General features: G+C 40.8%; 1 protein-coding gene across 1 annotated transcript in view; it reads right to left on the reverse strand.

The window, feature by feature from the left end:
• Positions 1-17,532, reverse strand: part of abca2 (ATP-binding cassette, sub-family A (ABC1), member 2) — an 83,058-nt gene extending 65,526 nt beyond the window's left edge. The window contains exons 1-2 of the mRNA XM_079566644.1: positions 17,273-17,532; positions 2,707-2,800 (exon numbers count right to left, since the gene is read on the reverse strand). Of these exons, the coding sequence (XP_079422770.1) occupies positions 2,707-2,800; positions 17,273-17,338 (160 nt within the window). The 5' untranslated portion in view covers positions 17,339-17,532. The remainder of the gene's footprint in view (positions 1-2,706; positions 2,801-17,272) is intronic.
• Between the last annotated feature and the right edge of the window lie 7,573 nt (positions 17,533-25,105).

The following is a 25,105-nucleotide window of genomic DNA, read 5'->3' on the forward strand; positions in this document are numbered from 1 at the left end:
TTTTCCTTGCGTTGTTGCTGTGTTGTGTCACCTTTTTTATGTTTTTTTTTTGTCACATTTCTATTGAGTTTTTGTCATATTTTTGTTGATTTTTTGTCATTTTTTTGTTGAATTTTTGTCACTTTTTTGTTGAATTTTTGTCACTTTTTGGTTGAGTTTTTGTCACTTTTTGGTTGAGTTTTTGTCACTTTTTGGTTGAGTTTTTGTCACTTTTTGGTTGAGTTTTTGTCACTTTTTGGTTGAGTTTTTGTCACATTTTTGTTGAATTTTTGTCACATTTTTGTTGAATTTTTGTCACATTTTTGTTGAATTTTTGTCACATTTTGGTTTAATTTTTGTTGAATTTTTGTCACTTTTTGGTTGAGTTTTTGTTGAATTTTTGTTGAATTTTTGTCACATTTATGTTGAATTTTTGTCACTTTTTGGTTGAGTTTTTGTCACATTTTGGTTGAGTTTTTGTCACATTTTTGTTGAATTTTTGTCACATTTTTGTTGAATTTTTGTCACATTTTTGTTGAATTTTTGTCACATTTTGGTTTAATTTTTGTTGAATTTTTGTCACTTTTTGGTTGAGTTTTTGTTGAATTTTTGTTGAATTTTTGTCACATTTATGTTGAATTTTTGTCACTTTTTGGTTGAGTTTTTGTCACATTTTGGTTGAGTTTTTGTCACATTTTGTTTGATTTTTTGTCCCTTTTTGGTTGAGTTTTTGTCACATTTATGTTGAATTTTTGTCACTTTTTGGTTGAGTTTTTGTCCCTTTTTGGTTGAGTTTTTGTCACATTTATGTTGAATTTTTGTCACTTTTTGGTTGAGTTTTTGTCACATTTTGGTTGAGTTTTTGTCACATTTTGTTTGATTTTTTGTCCCTTTTTGGTTGAGTTTTTGTCACATTTTTGTTGAATTTTTGTCACTTTTTGGTTGAGTTTTTGTCTCTTTTTTGTTGCGTTTACATCCTTGTTTTCTTCTCATTTTTTGTGGCTGTTTTGGTGCTTTTTTCCCAAGAAGCTTTTTGATTCGAGTAAAGCCAAACTGGAGAAAATGGGATCCGTTCAGGTGGGAGTTAAGAGGTTAAATGAATTTTCCCCGTCGGCTAAAGGCTGTGATTTTGAAGTGTCAATTATATCGCAAAATACATCGTTATTGTGATAAATGCCCTAATAAAAAAGTGATTTAAATGAGTGACTGAGTGATACTGACAAACAAACAGCTGCTTTGTGGGAGTGATCCTCCGGAAAAGAGAAATGCTGAGCTCGGCTTTTCTCTTTTCCTCTGTTTCTACTCGGTTTTGACTGTGACTGTGATTCCTCTGTCCCGCAAAGATTCCGACAGTTCTGGCCCATTTACACTCACGTCTATGTCCCAGCTCTCTCTCGTGTTTGCACAGCTCGACTCAACATTCGACACAATCAGTTGGATGAATGAATCCATGTTGGCGTCCCCCCGGGGCCTGAGCGTAAATGTATTTGGGAACGTTAGCGCCACGCAGAGGAGTCAGTAAGTCTGAGGCAGAGGGTTAGGCACGCCACACAGGACTGGAAAGGTACTGTGCTGAAGTATTAGGGTACTGCAGTCTGACAGGGGGGGACTTACACACTGCTCCGGCCACGACACAAACACATGCGCAGACAAAAGACAAAACAGAAAATTAAAGAAAATGTACAGGAAAAAACAAAAATCACAAAACTCATTTACAGGAAACTGGACTGGAGTTGGCGCTATTAGATCAGGTGCTTTGCTAAAGTGATATCAATGCCAAACTTTAGCTGTAGATTACTGACATTAATGTGAGAAAACAGATATACTGCAAGTTTCTGGTCATTTTGTTATTTCATATAAAAATAAAGGATTTAATGTGTAAAGAATGCCTATCATAAGTCAGGTTTATATGTATGGTTTTATTTTGACATACGGCTGTTTATGGCAAAATAAAAAGAATCCGGTACCAGTACTTTAACGATCAGTAAATTTACAATATTATTACACGATACATCTCCAATGTCAAGAAATGTGTGAGAAACCCTCCAAATGTTGTTGAGTTCAAGCCTTTAAAGTTGTGCAAAATCGACTTTTTCAAGCTTTACATCATGTTATTCTGTCACTCCCTCATTAAAATCATGCCTGAAGTGTTGCCTTGGCACATTCATGTACAGTATTTTTGAGTAATCTGTAAAAACTCTGATGGCGGCCATTTTAGGGATAGGTTTGCCTGAGTCCTCCTAGGAACGCCCCCACCTCCTGGAGACGCCTCCGAGCTTTCGTCACCAGCCGAGTAACCAACCACTGCTCCTCAGCAGAACCCCCTCCCCACTGATGCCACAGACAGCGTGTGGAGGGGGCGTGTCGGAAAGGCTCAGAGGTTCTTAAAGAGACAGAGGCCTATTTCAAGACATTCACTACAGCCATTTTGAGAGAGACATTTTATACAAGGCAGTTATTCTAATTTACTGCATTTACAGACCAACAGAAGGTTTGCTCATCATTGTAGTGTGATATAAACTGGTGCTATGGGATTGAAAAAAGTATAATACCCCATCTTTAATATTTGATATATTCATTTGATGTATAGTTTTTTGTGATGTGACACAAAATAGGTAAACTCCAGGACGGTTGCAGTGCCCGGCATGCCAACCATGCTGTACATAACGGCCACGAGGGAGTCCCAAGTCTCATCAGTACTGTCAGTATTTCCGTGATGTTTTGTACCTTCCTTGACGGCGATGGCTGGTTTCTTCTGTCGGAGGCCGAGGAGGATGAAGAACAGCACCAGGGGGATGAAGATCTCGAACGCCAACACCCACTGGAACAGACACGGACATTTAGAGACAGATTTTTTCGCATTTTAGCCTTGTTCTATTTAGCTACAGATTGGTCTCACATTGAGCTATTTTACTGACTTAAAGCCAGAGGTCATCCGTCTTATACATACTCGGATTCACAGCTTTGTGCTTTTTTCCAACAATGTCTCCTCTAGTGCCTTGGACAGTGCTTAACTGTGTGCCTTGTTGGGGTTTTATGAGCGATTCACAAAAGTCTGAGGAATCCTACTCTCCCTTTGTGTGTTCTGTGGTGTCTGACATCTTTCAAATAGTCTATAATTACATATTTATTATTATAGTAAAGGTTTCACATACAGTGCCTCTCGAAAGTACTAAAACACCTTCATTTTGTCATGTTTACAACCAAAAACAAAGATTTTTATTTAGAATTTTTTTACTGAACGTTCACACACAAGCAACAGACAAGTGTGAAGTGAAAGCAAAATGATACACGATTCTGTTATTTTTCAAAAAATAGAAAAGTGAAAAGTGGGGCGTGCACAAGTATTCATACAGCATTTTCTGAGGGCGTTAATCTCTTAACTCCCGCCTGAACAGAGAGGATCTTTTTCCCCACGTCATCAGATTTTTCAATTTTTTTTATCACATTTTTATCACATTTTTGTCATTTTTTGTCACATTTTGTCACATTTTGTCACATTTTTGTCATTTTTTGTCACATTTCTGTCATTTTTTTTGCCAAATTTTTAACAATTTTTTGTAATTTTTTTGTCACATTTTTGTCATTTTTTTGTTTTGTTTTTTGTCAATTTTTTGTCATTTTTTCGACCATTTTTTGTCAATTTCTTGTGACATTTTTGCCACTTCTTCATAAATTTTTCCGCACTTTTTTGTCAATGTTTTCTCACTTTTTGGTCACATTTCCATCATTGTTTTTCGTCTCAGTTTTGTTGCTCTTTTCACAGCTTTTTTCCAGAAGCTTTTGGACTGGGTTAAAGCCAAACTGGAGAAAATGTGCTCAGTTCAGGTGGGAGTTAAGGGGTTAATTTGCCTTTATAACATTCCTAATGACTCCAGAATGTTCACACCTTGGCCTAACCATTAAATAGAGGCCGCCTGTAATTAATAATAATAATAATAATAATACATTTTATTTGTCGGCGCCTTTCAAAACACCCAAGGTCACCTTACATGAGCTACAATGATAAAAGCATAAAAAAATAAAACACATCAAAGTAAGTAGCTAACTTTAAATAGGCTGTTTTGTGAGGGCCTCAGAGCTGTGGTCACTAAACAACATCATGAAGGCCAAGGAGCACCAGAGAGGTCAGGGATAAAGCTGTGGAGAAGTTAAGTTATACAAAGATTTCCCAAGATTTAAACATCTCACAGAGCAACTGTGAAATCCATCATTCAGAAATGGAAAGAGTAAAGCACCACCGCAAACTTACCAAGACACGGCCGTCCACCTAAATTAACAGACCGAACAAGGAGAGCACTGGTAAGAAATGCAACCAAGTGCCCCACTTTCATTTTTTCAATACCATCCTGGTATCATTAACCCCTTAACTCCCACCTGAACCGAGCACATTTTCTCCAGTTTGGCTTTACCCTAATCCAAAAGCTTCTGGAAAAAAGGTGTGAAAATAGCGACAGAACTGGAATGAAAACAATGAAGATGTGACAAAAAAAGGGAAAAAACTTTGACGAAAAAGTGACGAAAAAATGACAAAAAATGACAAAAAATTACGAAAAAATGACGAAAAACGTGACAACAAAAGGACAAAAAATGACCAAAAAAATGACATAAAAAGACAAAAATATGACAAAAAAAATTGACCAAAAAGGACAAAAAAATACCAAAAAAATGACAAAAAATGACAAAAAATGACAAAAAAATGACCAAAAAAATGAAAAAAATGCTACAAAATGAGTTGAATACCCCCCCCAAAAAAAATCTGGAAAAAAATCTGATGACGTGAGGAAAAAGATCCATTTAGATGAGTTTTGTAGATCCTAGCTTTCAAATGAGGCGTTACACTGGCCTACAGGATTTGGGTAAAGCTGAACTGGAGAAAATGCTCTCAGTTCAGGCGGGAGTTAAGAGGTTAAACGGTGCCAGGCCCTTGTTTCTGTGGCATTAAAAGGTCTTCAATAATATCATTGATTGCAATATTTTCGTCCCTCAATCTATCGAACTTCGAACATGCTTATCATGACGGGCCCAGTTGGCGTTGACTGGAGGCTCAGGCTGACTGAACCCAGGCCTAACAAAGCCTGACTCTCTGAACAAAGGCCTTTATTGAAGCAGGTCCAGCGCCGACGACACTCGACACTGAGAGACAAAGAGGACGCTGTTCAGATGAGGACACAATACCCAGCTGCAGACGACACTGCACTGTTTACGGAAAACTGCCTCATTCTGTTTTCATACGGAGCCTTCAGAACTCTCCCGTCGCATAGTTTGCGTAGACGGCATTCCATATTGTCATGTTTTCCCTGATCACGTTTTGGAAACTCCACTATCCTTAGGGTTAGGATATGGGTCAGCTTGCGTTCGTTTAAACTAGCGTTGTTTTGTTGAGGTGACGTCATGGCTGGAGCTCCACTTATCATTGGCTGCTAAGAGAGTCAGGGACGTTTCGCTTATATGCGCAGAAGCTTCTTCTTAGCTCTTGTGGTCAGAATGAGACACTGGAACCAATCCAGAGCGCTCTATATCAGACCCAAGCCCCGCCCAGGAGGAGGGAGCCAAATCCCACATATTCAAGTTGTTTACAGCAGGGGTTCCCAACCTTTCTTTGATGGACATGTTAGGGCTGCTCGATTATTGAAAAAAAAAAACAATCACGATTATTTTGTTTATGTCATAATTGAAATCACGATTATTCAAACAATTATTTGTTGTCTTATTTTATTTATATATTTATTAATAAAAAAAACTATGCTGAATATTTTCTGTTTTCTGAACCGTCATAAAAGTAATTTCAAGTTTGCCTCGATTAAGGAGAGGTCTCTGTTTCACACCTGCCCCCTGCTGGCCAGCCCTCACACCTGCGCAAGCAAACTGAGCAGCGCGGCCTGACGACATCATCACACAGCGCTGTTTGTTTTTATGTCAGGCAAAACCTGAGCCATGGCACGTGAAATGTGAAGGGAAAATAATCTCAGCGCCGTGAAACAACGCAAGTCTGCTTTGCAAAAAAAGGAAAAAAAAAAAAAAAATGGAAAAAAAAAGGAAAAAAATAGATTATGCTAATTATGCAATCGTTCAGTGTAATAATCGAAATCGTAATCGAATTTCGATTAATTGCACAGCCCTAGGACATGTAAACAACTCGGGAACCCCCGTAACATCAAGTTATTTCCTCGTGTGCTACTTTAGGGCAGAATAGAAAAGATTTCAAAAACAAGTTCATATGTATTTTAAAGGAACAGGCCACCGTTTCTCCAGACTGTGATATGTTCTTACCTGAGCTTAGACGAGTTGATACGTACCTCTCTGATCTTTTGGAAGTACCGTGGAAGAGCTTGGTCGCTTCCAACTTCACCCCGTTTGGAGCTATAGGAATACACTGGGAGAGGCCAAATGCTAACAACATCTTTGGTCGTTTTGCGCGACTGAGCACACGCACAAAGCCCAGACAGGTACACATCAACTCGTCTCAGCTCAGGTAAGAACATATCTCAGTGTGGAAAAACGGTGAACTATTCCTTTAAAGGGGGGGTATTATGCAAAATGGACTTTTTCAAGCTTTACATCATGTTATTAAGTAATTCCCTCATTAAAAACATGCCTGAAGTGTTGCCTTAGCACATTCACGTATTTTCGAGTAATCTGTAGAAACTCTGATGGCGGCCATTTTAGGGATAAAACGCCTGATTCCTTCAGGAAACGCCCTCGACCTCCAGGATACGCCTCCGACCTTTCGTCACCAGCCGAGTAACCAACCACTGCTCCTCAGCAGAACCCCCTCCCGCAGTGTCTAGCCCTAAGATGTAAACAGAGTCATCATGGAGGATTAGCTTCATGTGTTGTGAACCGGAGTTACAGCAGTTCTGAAACTTTTACAAAGACACACATCAGTGTTTCTGTTACCGAAACACCCAGGATTAAAACCGGTGACAAGAACACTTATTTCAGTGTCTGGCTCTGCGCTGGGCCTTGATGATGCACAGAGCCTCCGGAGAAAGCTAATGCTAAGCTAAACCTCGAGTCATCACGTGAAAACGAGAAATATGCACACATAAAGTCAATAAAACCACCACACACATAAAGAACCGTTTAACAATGATCACACACGGAGCCTGGCTTGTTGATTTGGAAGTTTATTGCTCACATTTCATCTACAATGGGTCATAGCCGAGTGGTTTTCTCCCGGAGCTAACAAGCTAGCCGCGACAAGCTAACGGGAAAATTCACTGAATACAAGCAGCATATTATGCATTGAAAACGTCACTAAAACAGGCAACTGCTTGAAGCAGCCTTTATGTCGATCACACACGGAGCCTGGCTTGTTGATTTCGTAGTTTATTGCTCACATTTCATCTACAGTGAGTCGTAGCTGAGTGGTTTCTCCCGGAGCTAAGGCACTATTAGCCGCGACAAGCTAACAACCTTCACCTTCACAACATTCATTGAAAACAGGCAGCATATTATGCACAAATAACGTCAATAAAGCAGCAACTACTCGAAGCAGCCTTTACGATGATCACACAATGAGCCTGGCTTTTACATTTGTGGTTTATTACAGACTTTTCATCAACAATGAGCTGTAGTCGATTATAACAAGCTAACGGGGTAACCTCGAAAAACCACTGTCCACCTGCACAGATAATGTCAGTCTTTGAACCGTATGGGCTCCTGCAGATCCTGGTGTCGTCCATGGGGGTATAGTTAGAGATCCATAGGGCATGGCAGATGCAAAGAGATAGCCTCCAAACAGCAGTTATTTTTAAGGCAAGAGCCCCTTCCAAGCGTCCGGTGTGGAAGGTTCGTCTCCAAATAATATCCTGTGTGGCCATTGTTCACAAAGTGATAAACAGTAGCTCCTTTCCAACAATAAAAAATAAAATGCACCGATCGTAGTTTCAATACTGTGGAGACGAGCAGAGTGTTGTGATGCCACAGACAGCGTGTGGAGGGGGCGTGTCTGAAAGGGTCAGAGGTTCTTAAAGAGACAGGGGCCTATTTCAAGTCATTTGCTACCGCCATTTTGAAAGAGCAATTTTATACAAGGCAGTTATTCTAATTTACTGCATTTACAGACCAACAGAAGGTTTCGTCATCATTGTAGTGTGCTATAGACTGGTGCTATGTTGCTGAAAAAAGCATAATACCCCCTCTTTAACAGACATTTGAAAGGATTTCACAAATTATCTGCTCTTTACACTCAAAAATATACTACATTTTTTATTTCATCTTGAAATCCTCTGGTGACCCCCCACCCAAGGACTTGCGACCCCCGCTTTGGGAACCACTGGTTAACAGTATTAGCAGGTCTTAGTCACGCTCTGCCACTGAGCCAGTTGGGAGTCGTGTGCCTGATCTCAACGTGTCATTATGGAAAAGAGATTCTATAATAACAAAGGTCAAACTGAACCCAGAACCTTCTGAATGAGAGTTGAGAGGCTAACCACTCTGCCACCGTTTGCCGGGGCAGTTCAGAGTCTCAGCCCAGTCTTCGGTTTCACTCAGACGCTCGCCACACGTTAAACTTTCATTACTGAGACCAAACCACAACCAGAAACAGCCACTATGTTCAGCGTGGGTTAAACAAGATGGACACGAAGAACTGAGGAACCGGAGAGGAACCAGCCATGAGGTCAATGTGGCAGGTCAAAAAATAATCAGGGATGAAACTGATGCTTATTTGTCCCCTCCTGGAACCGCCGCCTTAACGTGGTGGAGGGGCTTGAGCACAAGAATGATCCTGGGAGCTCTATTGTCGGGGGCTTCGTGTCCCTGGTCGGGTCTCCCATGGCAAACAGGGCCGAGGTGACGGGTCAGACAAAGAGCGGTTCAGAAGCCCCTTATGAGAGACCAACAGGCCCGGTTAATCGTGAGGCCGTCCTTCTGTGGACCCACCACCTGCAGGAGGAGCCATAGGGGCTGGTGCAATGTGACGACCCGGAAACGGACAAGTGGAAGAAGATGGATGGATGGATAAGATTCAGCAAATCCAGCTGGGAAGTAAGTCTGGAGCCTGTAGGAGCTATACTAAACCAGCCCTTAAGTTCTGTAACAGCTGCACATAGGGCCTCTGTATATGTCTCCACTCTGTCGTAAGGTGTCTGTCAGAAAGGAAATGATCATATTTGGATTAGAGCGTTATCTCAGGTGGATATGTATGTCAATATTTGTGAATGACTAAGCGTGCAGTACTTCCTCCTTACGAGCGGCCGCTGTCCGTATGTGGGTTTTAGATAAACACATTGATGAACAGTTCGAGGGGATTAACGGCTGACCTCAGCGTTTTCCCACAGGATCATCGACTGCAGTGAATCAGGGGGGAAAAAACACCACTTAAAGCTCAGATCCTGATCTGTTATTTTGTAAATGTGATCTTGGATTGTATTGGCTATAAAGTTATCGTTGGTTACTGACAGATTCTTTAATTTTCCTCATGCAGAAAAATATCATATTTGTTGTGTTAAAAACAACTCTTTATCATTTCCTGGTTGGAGAAATGTTCTTTTTGCGTGCCGTAAAACCCGTGGGTAGGCCTCTTGATTATCAATATTTTGGAGCGTTTCATTTACCATCAGCTGCTTTTGCGTACGGGTGTCTGAATGAGAGTGAATGGGTGAGTGGCTAAAGCGCTTTGGGCCTGATGAAGTCTAGCCTGGCCTGAACCATCCGTAAACTCCGGTCAATTATCATTTCCCTACATGTACGTCTGGGTCTGATCTCAGTGGCCGCGTTACATCGGTTGAATATCAACCTACCATTCAGCGAGCGGGGGAGGCGGGGCTTGTAGGTGACGTGAAGCATTTACGCCGGATTTGCTGGTTGCCTTGGATTGTTTAAGGAATGACCCCAAGATTTATGATAGTTATGATAAAGTCAAGATAGAGTCATGGTAGTCATGATAGAGCTATGATAGAGTGATGATAGAGTCATGATAGAGCTATGATAGAATTATGATAAAGTCAAGATAGAGTCATGGTAGTTATGATAGAGCTATGATAGAGTGATGATAGAGTCGTGATAGAGTGATGATAGAGTCATGATAGAGCTATGATAGAATTATGATAGAGTCATGATAGAGCTATGATAGAGTGATGATAGAGTCATGATAGAGCTATGATAGAATTATGATAGAGTCATGATAGAGCTATGATAGAGTGATGATAGAGTCATGATAGAGCTATGATAGAATTATGATAGAGTCATGATAGAGCTATGACAGAGTTATGATAGAGCTATGATAGAGTCATGATAGAGTCATGATAGAGCTATGATAGAGTCATGATAGAGTGATGATAGAGCTATGATAGAGTTATGATAGAGTCATGATAGAATTATGATAGAGTTACGATAGCGTTATGATAGAATTATGACAGAGTTACGATAGAGCTATGATAGAGTCATGATAGAGTGATGATAGAGCTATGACAGAGTTATGATAGAGCTATGATAGAGTCATGATAGAGTCATGATAGAGTTATGATAGAGCTATGATAGAGTTATGATAGCGTTATGATAGAATTATGATAGAGTTATGATAGAGTTATGATAGAGTTATGATAGCGTTATGATAGAATTATGACAGAGTTACGATAGAGCTATGATAGAGCTATGATAGAGTTATGATAGAGTCATGATAGAGTCATGATAGAGTCATGATAGAGTCATGATAGAGTGATATTAGAGCTATGATAGAGTCATGATAGAGGGATGATAGAGTCATGATAGAGCTATGATAGAGTTATGATAGAGTTATGATAGAGTTATGATAGAATTATGATAGAGTCATGATAGAGCTATGATGGAGTCATGATAGTCATGATAGAATTATGATAGAGCTATGATAGCGCTATGATAGAGCTATGATAGAGTTATGATAGAATTCTGATAGAGTTATGATAGAGCTATGATAGAGCAATGATTGAGTTATGATAGAATTATGATAGAGTTATGATAGTTATGATAGAGCTATGATAGAGTTATGATAGAGCTATGATAGAGTCATGATAGAGCTATGATAGAGCTATAATAGAGTTATGATAGAGCTATAATAGAGTTATGATAGAGCTATAATAGAGTTATGATAGACCTATAATAGAGCTATGATAGAGCAATGATTGAGTTATGATAGAATTATGATAGAATTATGATAGTTATGATAGAGCTATGATAGAGCTATGATAGAGCTATGATAGAGTCATGATAGAGCTATGATAGAGCTATAATAGAGTTATGATAGAGCTATAATAGAGTTATGATAGACCTATAATAGAGTTATGATAGAGCTATGATAGAGCTATGATAGAGCTATGATAGAGCTATGATAGAGCTATGATAGAGTTATGATAGAGCTATGATAGAGCTATGATAGAGCTATGATAGAGCTATGATAGAGCTATGATAGAGCTATGATAGAGTTATGATAGAGCTATGATAGAGCTATGATAGAGCTATGATAGAGTCATGATAGAGCTATGATAGAGCTATAATAGAGTTATGATAGAGCTATAATAGAGTTATGATAGACCTATAATAGAGTTATGATAGAGCTATGATAGAGCTATGATAGAGCTATGATAGAGTCATGATAGAGCTATGATAGAGCTATAATAGAGTTATGATAGAGCTATAATAGAGTTATGATAGACCTATAATAGAGCTATGATAGAGCTATGATAGAGCTATGATAGAGCTATGATAGAGCTATGATAGAGCTATGATAGAGCTATGATTGAGTTATGATAGAATTATGATAGAGCTATGATAGAGTTATGATAGAGTTATGATAGAGCTATGATAGAGCTATGATAGAGCTATGATAGAGCTATGATTGAGTTATGATAGAATTATGATAGAGCTATGATAGAGCTATGATAGAGTTATGATAGAGTTATGATAGAGTTATGATAGAGTTATGATAGAATTATGATAGAGCTATGATAGAGCTATGATAGAGCTATGATAGAGTTATGATAGAGCTATGATGGAGCTATGATAGAGCTATGATAGAGCTATGATGGAGTCATGATAGAGTTATGATAGAGCTATGATAGAGCTATGATGGAGCTATGATGGAGTCATGATAGAGTTATGATAGAGTTATGATAGAGTTATGATAGAGTTATGATAGAGCTATGATGGAGTCATGATAGAGCTATGATAGAGTTATGATAGAGTTATGATAGAATTATGATAGAGCTATGATAGAGCTATGATGGAGTCATGATAGAGTTATGATAGAGTTATGATAGAGTTATGATAGAATTATGATAGAGCTATGATAGAGCTATGATGGAGTCATGATAGAGTTATGATAGAGTCATGATAGAGTTATGATAGAGTCATGATAGAGCTATGATAGAGTTATGATAGAGTTATGATAGAATTATGATAGAGCTATGATAGAGCTATGATGGAGTCATGATAGAGTTATGATAGAGTCATGATAGAGCTATGATAGAGTTATGATAGAGCTATGATAGAGTTATGATAGAGTCATGATAGAGTTATGATAGAGTCATGATAGAGCTATGATAGAGTTATGATAGAGTTATGATAGAATTATGATAGAGCTATGATAGAGTTATGATAGAGTCATGATAGAGCTATGATAGAGTCATGATAGAGCTATGATAGAGTTATGATAGAGCTATGATAGAGCTATGATAGAGCTATGATAGAGTTATAACAGCTGCTTCACTCACTCGGGCGCATTACATACGTCACGACCAAACGCTAGAGAAAATCAGATCCAATGGTTTCAAAGGAGTTCACCCCGTGATAACGGAGCTGAATTGTGACGGTCCAGACCCTTGTACGAAACACAATGAAAAAACCAGGCATGGTGAAGGTAGAAAAGCCTTATCTAAGTGGAGACCATTTACCATATCATTTATAGAGAAAACATTTGCCTACATTTTATGCAATCAGTTATTCTACTGATGCAAAATGAAAGTCAAAAAGTAATGTGCAAACTTTTGGAAAAAAAAGTTCTTCCTTTGTTGAAATCCCATTTGCTAAAATGTTCTTTGTTCTGTTTTGTTTTGTGAACTTGTGCTCCAAACCATGGACATGGTCGTGAGCACTGAAGTAATGAAAGGAAGAAAGCTCAGAGATTTGTGAGTGGGGCTGAGTACTGATAGATTTTTTTATGATACCAGTACTTTAAAGGATCTGTATCATGCTATTTTAGCCATTCCAAAGTTAAGTATAGGCATTTATATGATATATTGTACCTCTACCATTATGGAGCACTCATTTTTGTGATAAATATAAGTGTTTTCTGGAGGTATTTTTCAAACCCGGAAGACACAACGCTTCGATTCAGTTAACTCCGCCCCCTCTCTCCGCACATATAACTTTACCGTAATATAAATAAACAGCAATAAGTGAAGTTACTTCACGATGCAGTTATACGGAGTTGACATCTGCAACACAGCTTCATAAATGGCTAACACACATGCTAATATGCTAACACACAAGCTAACACGCGTTTGGATTGACTCACCGCTCTGGTCCATCGCTGTTTACATTATGGGACTCGCGTTGGTTATAAAAGTTAATCCACTTTGATTCTGGCGAAGGTTCACCAAACATCCATCAGTGACAATCACAGAAAAACACCATTTTGGCTGATAGTCGCTGAATCCCGGAGAAAAAAACAGCTGAGTGGCCTCTTCCTGAAAAGGGTTGAATATAAACTCCTCGTCCTCGTAGCCAAACGCGCTTCTCTTTCTCCGTCCGTGACATTATCGTTAGGTAAGAATAAAGAACAGGTGTGTCCAGAGTAGGTAACGAGCTCCATCTTCAGCTGCAGCGCAAACATGACTGATCTGTTCAGACGCGATGTGTTTGTTTTGGCCTCAGCTGACCTGGAAGCACTTCGGGCACATCCTTTTTTTTTTTTTTTTCATTTTTTACTCTTTGTTTCTCTCTTACGACAGAAATAATGAAAAAGCTGTTTTACAAATTAAAATCAGGCCGTAAGCATAGAATTAAGACGTTACATTACAGACATCGAGCACTTCCGTTCCGTTGTTACGACACAACTGAACACTCAGTCGTTCACCAGGAGAGGGAGGAGCAGCTGCTCAGAGAGCAGGATTCAGGAGGATTACTGAGAGCTGCGTGAATGAAGCCGCAAACCACTCTGGGGGTGTTTTTGATAAGGAAATAGCATAACAACATGGCTAAAAGCTCCAAAAAGTCGATTTTGCATGATATAGGACCTTTAACAATACTTGGTTCACGATGCCGTTACCTATACTAAAACATCGTCGTCTAGAACCAGAAAACAGAACAATAATGTGTGGAAGATCTGCACATTTACAATTTCAGGTTCATCTCCAATGGCAAGAAATGTGTGAAAACACAATTAAGCAAAATACTGGGCAAAAAAAGAGGGAGAAAATAAAAAGCAATGTTTTTTTTAGTAGAAACAAGTCACTTCTTTTTTGTCCAGGGACACTTTCCTGGACTTTCGATTTAATACTTTCCAATCCCAGGAGAACCTAAACTTTTGTTTCCGATACCAGACTGGTTTCGTTTAATTGTACACAGCCCTATTTGTGTCTAGTTTTCTTTTCTCCAAAACGTCAAAACCAGCCCTAATACTTTACGATGTTTATTAAAAACGTATTGACTGACTGAAATCACTCCATCATGGCTGCGTTTCCCACGCATATCGTATCCAATCACAAATACTATTTGGTATCCACATGACACACGGAATCCCCCCGACAACCCTCTGTAATCCAAATATGGTCATCATTTCCTTTGTGGGAGACAACAGCGGCTAAAGACAGGAGAAATATACACAGGGCGCATGTGCAGACAAAGGGACTAAAGTTTAGGGCCGTTTTATTCCACTCTTTAACAACATCTGCACTTAAGTCGCTCCATCAGACTCCACACTTTACAGGCGGACACTCAAATTCATTTGGAACCTTTAAATCGACCTAAAATATCTATAGTTTGTGTTTCGTGGCACTTTTTAATGTTTTGTTTCTCATGGTTGTTGTCATGACTGAAACATAAATGAGCATTTTACTCCCAGTACTCAAGTAACACTTTCTCCTGGACTTTTACTCTCAGTGTTGGGGGTAACATATTACAATGAGGTACAAAAAAAAAATATATAATATATATATATATATATATATATATATATATATATATATATATATATATATATATATATCTCCGGCTTGTCTCCATGGAGATGTGACTAAAGGCAGTAGATTTGAGATTTTAACAGGTTAGGTTCTCATCCAAATCCATTCTTTGATTACCCACTGCAGTAATAACATTTTCTGTGGCGAGCTGGTCATTAGGAGCATGTTTTGTACTGATGGCAACAGTATAGTCCAAAATGTTATGCAGTGTGCCTTTAAATATTTGGACAAAAAAATGTCAAACTCAAACCAATATAAGATGCACCAAATCAAGTTTTCCACTGGTGAATAAGATCTGCAGTTACGTCGTCACAACGAAACACGAGAGAATGGGGAGGAAATCATTACTTTTGCATTACGGTAAGTAAAGTTTATTTGTGCTGTACAAGAGAATAGGTCAAAACAATATAAAATGTACATGTGAAAAATTAAAGTCCATCAACCAAAAGCTTACTTACATAAGCATGCATTATTACTATTTTCAGTTTATATTTTGACAAAAGTAACTGAAAGTAAATGTTGTAGAGTAAGTTATACTCTGTTCAGACTCTTCTCAGAGTAACTGAGTTAACTCTTCAGAGTTACACCATGAGTGACAGGACGTTAAACAGGATATGTTGTTTATTTTCAGTAAAGACGCTGAGGCCTCGATGCCCTTCAGTCTGTCACAGACCGACAGGTGAAGAAAAGCAGGAAAATGTGTCGTTTGACCAACATACTTATAGCACTTCAGCAGGAAGTACAAATGAAACACTGAAATTCAAGTCATTGTTAATAACTGTCAGAGTTAAAAGAAAGAAACTTGTTTTTTAAACTCTACAATTGTATGTGTGTAAGTGTTGGTGGACCATAGCACACGTGGACAGGACTGTGGTATCCACAGTTTTCATTTGGAGAAACTGATCCTCAGCTGCTGTAACGTGGATGTGTCCACATCAGTCCTGGTCCTCCCTGACTCACACATGACGCTGTAACAACTACACACATGTTGCTTTTTAAAGTAATACAGGAGATGTTTTTGTTCCCCTCACTATTAAGAGTCATTAACAGACCTCTAAACATTAACATCTGAATTGTGTTTGCTGATAAAGTCCCTGACGTTCTCTCTCATGCAAAACTAGCACGACTTCCTTGTTCAGCTGTCGGTTTGTGACAGACTGAAGAGCACTATACTGGAAACACATTCATGTTACTGTCACTCATGGTTTCTGATTGTCTAACCTGAAGTAACTCTGACGAGTCGACTCAGTTACTCTGAGAAGAGCGGGACCAAACACACTCTGAACCGAGTCAGATTTACTCATTTACTGTAGTGTAACTCAGCTACATTACTACGTATCATAGTATTATGTAATACAAACATATTACATTTTTACATTTTAAACTTACCCATCACTGTTTACTTGAGTATTTATTTGGGCCACTACGTTTTACTTGTACTTGAGTAAATATTTCACCTCTGTGTATTTTATGACAACACAAAATACAGAAAAGCACATTCCCCTTGTATTTATAAATGTCCCATGGACACCTCTATGCAGGGGCGTCGGACTGGGGGGGTAAAGGGTACTGAGTACCCAGGGCCCAGAGCAGGGTAGGGGCCCTCAAAAATGCTGCATAAAGCGTTATGTATTGTAGTTTCTAAGTTTCCTCATAATTGATCCTATAAGAACTGAACACAACCGGGCTAAAATACAATGGTTGCTACACAGAATTTTGCACAAACAATAATGACTGAAACCACTGTTATGTGGTCAAAGAACATAGAATATGAAAAGTGAATTTCATATGGGGGGGGTGGGGGTCCACCAAGATAGTTTGTACCCAGGGCCCAGAATTTGGTGCTACGCCCCTGCCTCTATGTAATGTCCCCGTTTCACCTGCAGGTCACGTGACTCTCTTCATGCTCATCATAAAAACATGGAGCCTTTTATGTTCAGAATCAAAAATAAAGTCCCAAACTGTGAGTTATTTGGTGCTTTCTCTGCGGCTCCACTCAGTTGTTTACAACCTGTTTCAGCTCCATCACTGCGGCAGCCGCAGTTTCCCCGACACGAGCCAGAGACTGTGGCTAAATCCAGATGATCCTCCCCCAGTCCCCCCCCCCCCGTGTGGAAGTGCGCACTCACCGGGCCCCTCCGCTTCAGGGCCGTGTTCTTCCACAGCAGCAGGTGCAGCTGGTGCAGGAAGCCCATGTCGACGCGCCGCTGTCGGTCACAGAGCTCCAGGGAGATCCGAGGGGGACAGGGGAGAGAGTTTAGCCCATGACGAGGCGCCGGGGCCCGGGCAGAGCTCAGGGGGCAGGTCCTGGAGAGGGTCCTGGAGCTGTCACCGCAGGAGGAGGCCCGTGTGCGGGGACAGGACAGGAGCGGAGTGATGCTACAGTCAGGGCACGAGCTGCAACACGGCCGCTTCCGGTCTGAGCCTTCACAATAAAAGCGCGGACAGGAGACAGGAGACACCATGTGAATAGTGATGAACAGACTACAGATAAATTAAGTATTGTATCATGATAAGACAAAGTCTGCAGTAAGAAGAAGAGGATAGCGCTCAGTGGACCGTACTTCCCACAGCAGTGTTCCTCCTGAGGCAGCTTAACTTCAGGCTGAGGGTCAGAGCTTTACTTCAGGCTGTGGGTCAGAGCTTTACTTCAGGCTGTGGGTTAGAGCTTTACTTCAGGCTGTGGGTTAGAGCTTTACTTCAGGGTCAGAGCTTTACTTCAGGCTGTGGGTTAGAGCTTTACTTCAGGGTCAGAGCTTTACTTCAGGCTGTGGGTCAGAGCTTTACTTCAGGGTCAGAGCTTTACTTCAGGCTGTGGGTTAGAGCTTTACTTCAGGCTGTGGGTTAGAGCTTTACTTCAGGCTGTGGGTCAGAGCTTTACTTCAGGCTGTGGGTTAGAGCTTTACTTCAGGGTCAGAGCTTTACTTCAGGCTGAGGGTCATCAGGCTGTGGGTCAGAGCTTTACTTCAGGCTGAGGGTCAGAGCTTTACTTCAGGATGAGGGTCAGAGCTTTACTTCAGGCTGAGGGTCAGAGCTTTACTTCAGGCTGTGGGTCAGAGCTTTACTTCAGGCTGTGGGTCAGAGCTTTACTTCAGGCTGTGGGTTAGAGCTTTACTTCAGGCTGTGGGTCAGAGCTTTACTTCAGGCTGTGGGTTAGAGCTTTACTTCAGGCTGTGGGTCAGAGCTTTACTTCAGGCTGAGGGTCAGAGCTTTACTTCAGGCTGTGGGTCAGAGCTTTACTTCAGGCTGTGGGTCAGAGCTTTACCAAACTGACCTGATTATAAGCTCATTCTCAGAGGTATGTTTTGAGCCTAGTCTTAAATATAGGGACTGTGTCTGCTTCTTTAACGTGGGCTGGGAGTTTATTCCATAAAACCGGAGCTTGGAGCTAAAGGCTCTGCCTCCTATAGTGATTTTGGAGACTCGAGGAATCACTAGTTGCCCTGACTTTTGAGAGCGGAGAGCTCTGGTTGGCTGATATGGAATGACAGCGTCTTGGAGATAGAGCGGAGCTAAACCCTTTATGGATTTAAATGTGAGGAGCAGGATTTTAAATTTTATTCTAAACTCAACAGGAAGCCAATGGAGAGACTTTAGCACAGGTGTGATGTGTTCTCTTCTCTTTGTCCGGGTTAACAATCTAGCAGCTGCGTTTTGAACTAATTGAAGACTTTTCAGGGAGCTTTTAGGGCACGCTGCCAACAGGCTGTTGCAGTAATCCAGCCTTGAAGAGACAAATGCGTGAATACGTTTTTCTGCATCGCTCTTAGTTAGGATATTTCGTATTTTAGCAATGTTGCGCAGGTGAAAGAACGCTATTTTACAAGCCTGGTTTATATGTGTTTTAAAAGAGAGGTCTTGGTCAAACAGAACTCCCAGGTTTTTTACTGTTGTGCTCGTTGATATGCTAATATTATCCAGGGAGATGATCTGTTGAGATAAAGACTCTCTCAGTTTTTGAGGGCCTAATATAATAACCTCGGTTTTGTCCGGGTTAAGAAGGAGGTAATTTGCATCATCCAGGTTAATGGCTTTTACGCAGGAGCTAAGCGTTTCTTGTATTTGTTCAAGTGTTAGTCCTGAGCCGCCACTGTGGGCCGACCTGACCAGCATGTTTTTGGAGGTCGGGGGTACTGCCTTCAGTCTCCTCTGATCCTCTGAAACGGTGCAGCGCCTCCTGGGTTTGTCCCTGTTTCAGAGCGTGGTGTCCTGCACTGATCCGCTCCTCCTCCTTCCTCTTCCACCTGCGCAGCTCCCTCCGCTCCACAACGGTCTTTCACCATCGTCTGGGAAAACGAACGCGAACGTCCATTAGCCAGAACAACAGAAGCCATGTGTGGCGTAGCTGTGAGTCTTGCCCGGATACCTCCTCGTTTGTCCCTTCCTTGTTTCCGGCAGCTCCTCTTGTGACGCCTCCCCTGTGCTGCAGGTGTGGGGGGGCTCTTGGTGCCTCTTCAGTGCTTGGGATGAAGAAATGTGTAGGTCTCTTTAGCTCATAAGTTTGTTTACTTTTCAAAAGCTCCTTCATTCAGGACCGTTATGGACTCTCTGCTGTAAAAAAAAAAAAAATCCACTGAACCTCCACAAAAACACGACAAAGACGTACAAAAGCATCCAGTAAAACAATGTGGAACACAGAAACCACACATGCAGCTCAGAGGAAAAGGCAAAAACAACACAGCTGTACCAAGAGAGAGGGAGGTGCTGCTTGTTTTGTATCATAATGTTTAAATGTTTTCATAAGCATATCTATGAACAAGTCATCGCGGTTTTATATTCAATCTTAAAGCCACACTGCGTAACATTTTGGACTATATTGTTGTGGCCAAACAAAACTCCTAATGACCAGCTCGAACACAGAAAATGCTATTACTGTAGTGTGTAATAAAAGAATGGATTTGGATGTGAAACTAACCTGTTTAAATCTCAAATTCTACTGCCTTTAGACACATCTCCATGGAGACGAGCTGGAGCTCACACTGCTCTGGCCCTGGTCTACACTCAGCCCTGACTTAGTCTGAATAATACAGCTCATTTTCAGATTATTTTATAGCGCGACAAACAGAACGTTAAAGTGACTGACTTCTTACCGCAGACTTTGTCCGGACGCTCTCCACACGCGCAGCGCTGACAGTCTCGCCTCGACGGCCCTCTCGTTTCCTTTCCCCTTTATAATCCAGTCATGTTGCGCTGGCTCGTTCATAAAGTTATTGAATTTACAGTTTACTTTACTCCCGTGTCTCACAGAGATGGGCTGTACCATCTTCTCAAACAGGGGAAACACGGGGACAGCACAGCTGCCCTTCTGTGATCAGGAGCGTCAGCGCCGCCACGGCTCAGAGGCAGAGGAGGAATGAAGCGCGATTTGAAGTTGTTGAACATTAAAACTGTATTTTCAGCACATGTGGCTTAATAGGGAAAATATCTAACAACAATAAAAGAAACAATACTTAAGAAGGGCACTTAAAGGGCACAGGGCAGAGGGGCAGGTGCTTGAGCACCACCTGGGCTCCATCTGTCCCTGGTTACAGGAGAGCTGAGCCGCTCACAGTAAAGTCACATGTGTGTTTGTACATTCATGAGGTCTTTTTCAATGATGAAAATATCATAAAATATTATAAAATATGAAAATTGTATTTATTGGCTAATACAATACACAAAATGTGACGCAAACATGAACCAAACTTTTTACTTTTTACTGAAGTATTTTCTGTGGATAGTACTTCAGTATGAGTGTGAAGAATAAAAGCTAAATAGTAACAAGTGAAGAGTGGAAAGGTAACTTTTATTCTGTTTGTGTTTTTTGATTATATAAAGGATGTTGAAGTTTTGTGTAGGAGTGGGTGGTCCCTTGTCACAACTCAGACATTTAAACATTCCAATAGATATAAATGTGATTTCAGTGAAAAAGAAAATGAAACTTTATTTCATTTATTTTATTTTTTCATGGAAGACGTGAATAGATTTAGAACATTTTTATTTGCAATAGTTACAACTGATCGAGCACGTCTTCTCTAGTTTGGCCCTACCCAAGTCTTAAAGCTTCTGGAAAAAAGTGTCACAATAGCAACAAAAATGAGATGAAAACGAGGATGAAGAGGCAGAACACTCGAGGGCATTTTCTCCAGTTGAGCGTTAGAGCATAACATCTCATTTGAAAGCTAAGACCTACAAAAGTGTCTTCCTCGTCATAATTGTCAGTTTCATCATCCATCCATCCATCCATCCATCCATCCATCATCCATCCATCCATCCATCATCCATCCATCCATCCATCCATCATCCATCCATCCATCATCCATCCATCCATCCATCATCCATCATCCATCCATCCATCCATCCATCCATCCATCCATCCATCATCCATCCATCCATCATCCATCCATCCATCCATCCATCCATCCATCCATCCATCATCCATCCATCCATCCATCCATCCATCCATCCATCATCCATCCATCCATCCATCCATCATCCATCCATCATCCATCCATCCATCATCCATCCATCCATCATCCATCCATCCATCCATCCATCCATCCATCCATCATCCATCCATCCATCATCCATCATCCATCCATCATCCATCCATCCATCCATCCATCCATCATCCATCATCCATCCATCCATCCATCCATCATCCATCCATCATCCATCCATCCATCCATCCATCATCCATCATCCATCCATCATCCATCCATCCATCCATCCATCCATCATCCATCATCCATCCATCCATCATCCATCATCCATCCATCATCCATCCATCCATCCATCATCCATCCATCCATCCATCATCCATCCATCCATCCATCCATCCATCATCCATCCATCATCCATCCATCCATCCATCCATCCATCCATCCATCATCCATCCATCCATCATCCATCCATCCATCCATCCATCCATCCATCCATCATCCATCCATCATCCATCCATCATCCATCCATCCATCCATCTATCCATCCATCCATCCATCCATCCATCCATCCATCATCCATCCATCCATCATCCATCCATCCATCCATCATCCATCATCCATCCATCATCCATCCATCTATCCATCCATCATCCATCATCCATCCATCATCCATCCATCTATCCATCCATCCATCCATCCATCCATCCATCATCCATCATCCATCCATCATCCATCCATCTATCCATCCATCCATCCATCCATCCATCCATCCATCATCCATCATCCATCCATCTATCCATCCATCCATCCATCATCCATCCATCCATCATCCATCCATCCATCATCCATCCATCCATCATCTATACATCCATCCATCTTCATACAAACATATTACATTTTAAAGGTGTAACTACTAGTTTTCCATCGTAGTGGAGGTTTTCAAAGTGGACTGGGTTGTTAAAGGGGAGGACTCGTCACCGCCTTCATCTCCCTTGGACGACTACAGCCCAGTCCAGTCGACAGTACACTGCAGGAGGGTGCGAGTGTGGAAAGGCATCCGACACTCGCTGTTTGGAAAAAATATCACACACAAACCACTTTTCTGTTCACATCGTTTTAATCCAGAAGAAAAAGCACAAGCATCTTCCATGTAAACATCTTTAAACATGTGACTTTTCCCTGAAGCTTCTCTTTTCTGGATCCAGCTTAACGTGAATAAAACATACACCCGTGAAGTGCTACAGTCAATAAACAGTACATTTATGGACTGATCATGTCTTTTAATAAAATAAAAAGCTCAGATTTCAGCCCAGAGCCTCCGCACGACGTCGTGAAGCTCCACAAGTCTAAGTCCTTGAAGCCTAACTCCCGCCTCAGACCCAAAGCAGCGGCCGCCAAAAGGAGAGGTAGGTCATAGAGTCCGATAGACTCATGGGAAAATATATGTTTCTGCTGCAGCCACTGGATCCATGCCCCTCGGCTAGGCCACACCCCCTTGTACGTGTTGCCAAAAACTGTTGAGAACTTCATTGACCTTTCGCAAAAGCCCCGCCCACTTAGTCATTGTTGCTAGGTCTGTCAAACTTTCTGATGCCACATCCTCCAGATTGAGGCAGAAGGGGTTATAGTAGGCAGCTGAGGGATATATTTCAGATATTAAACTATCTGACGAAGGGGACAGTGCAACAAACCTCATGATATCTTCTTTAAAGGAACAGGCCACCATTTTACAAACTTTTAATCAGGACTGTATAAACAAAGATGGAGTCGAATATGGCCCGCACAAACAAAATGTGTTTCAGGATTCAGTCAGTTGTTAAACATGGGGGACAAAGCATGTGAACTTTGCATTTTACACGTTTTTTTTTTTAAAGCGAGGAGGGGGTGATATTGAAATTTCAAACAATTTAAACACAGAATAACCCGTTTATTCAGAGAGAGTTGATGTGATTGTCGACCGCTTTATCCACTGCCCGACCAAAAAAGGCTCTGCTGCAGCTGGTCAGGTCTAGGTTCAGCAACACTATGACCTGAACCTCCTCTGAGCCGTGGGAAGATATTTTAGCTCTTCTTATCACTTTTTCGTCCATTTTTTCTCAATTTTTCGTCAAATTTTTCTCACTTTTTCGTCAAATTTGTGTCACTTTTTTCGTTCATGTTTTCTCACTTTTTTCACATTTTCATCCTCGTTTTCGTCTCAGTTATTCTCACACCTTTTTCCCAGAAGCTTTTGGACTGGGGTGAAGCTGGAGAAAATGTGCTCGGTTCAGGTGGGAGTTAAGCACCCCCTGGTGGATAGTTCACAAACTATCCACCGGGGGTGCTGCAGCGCCCTCAGCACCCTGGGTTCCCACGGCCTTGAACCTCCTGAATGGCCAGGTTATTCCATCGGTAGATTTCATCAGTGGAACGGGCGTATTTCAAGAGAAGGACGCCAGGATTCATTGTGGCTCACATTGTGAAAGAGTGGTTCAGGGAGTGTGAGATGGATCAGAGTAAAGTAAGCCGCAGCTCAAGCGCTTGTATCTATTTATGTTACTATTTAACTCTTACAGGGACATTTTTTCAAATGATAAAACATCAAATAGGTCTGTGCTGTAGATCTATCATCATGTGGGATCTCTTGTTGTTAGCTACATGGATATTATCTATGCCTTACAATACTCGCCTATTTTTAATTGTTCTTGCTTGTTTTGTTTTGTCTGTATTACATATGTCTCTATTGCCTCAAAGCGGCAGTTAATCACATCACGTGACTGCCCTGAAGAATGTCGAATGTGACCGAAGTGCGTCGGCATGTCCATTCAGTAAAGGACTTTTAAGGCGAGACACTGCAGGTGAACAGGGAAAAAAAAAAAAAAGTACAGATTTCAATTTGAAACTTTTGCTGAACATTACAGATATAAATATGAGAGAAACATGTATTGCATTTTTTCTGTCATTTTATGTTTTCACATAAAAATAAGGCATTTTGAACATTAAAATGGCCAGAATTGCCTATATTTTGGGCAACGAAATCAAAATAATGAATTGAGCCAGACTAAATGTTATGGTTTTATTTTATTGACATATTAGTAACTAAGATTTTTTCAGAGGGGATTTTGGATATTTTGTTTAGTTTTTCAATAGACTAATCATCAGTGAAAAAATCTGTAAAAACTCAAATTCCGCATGTTTTTTTTGGTTTCTAAGCTGAATAAATCAGGCTAGGAATTAGATATTAAAAAATCCCTCTGAAAAAACCTTCAAAATCTTGTTAGGTCTCAGACTGTAAAGTTTGGAGTCTGTGGGAGCTTCTATAAGGGCTCAGGCTCTGCCCGAGTGCGGCTTCTCTCATTCAGAGAAAACCAGCCCTGAAGTTTTGTAGCGAGTGCGGATGCTCGGCCCGTTCTTCCACTTTTCCGCTCCAGCGTCTCGTAGGAGGAAAAACACCATATTTGGGTGAAAGCGTCATCACGGAGACCCATAGCAGGACACGTGGATGTAAAATCTGTCAATATTTATGAATGAAAACCCGCTTGAAAGACGGACTTTCTACGC

Source organism: Gobius niger (assembly GCF_951799975.1).
Source record: "Gobius niger genome assembly, chromosome: 1".
NCBI lineage: Eukaryota > Metazoa > Chordata > Actinopteri > Gobiiformes > Gobiidae > Gobius > Gobius niger.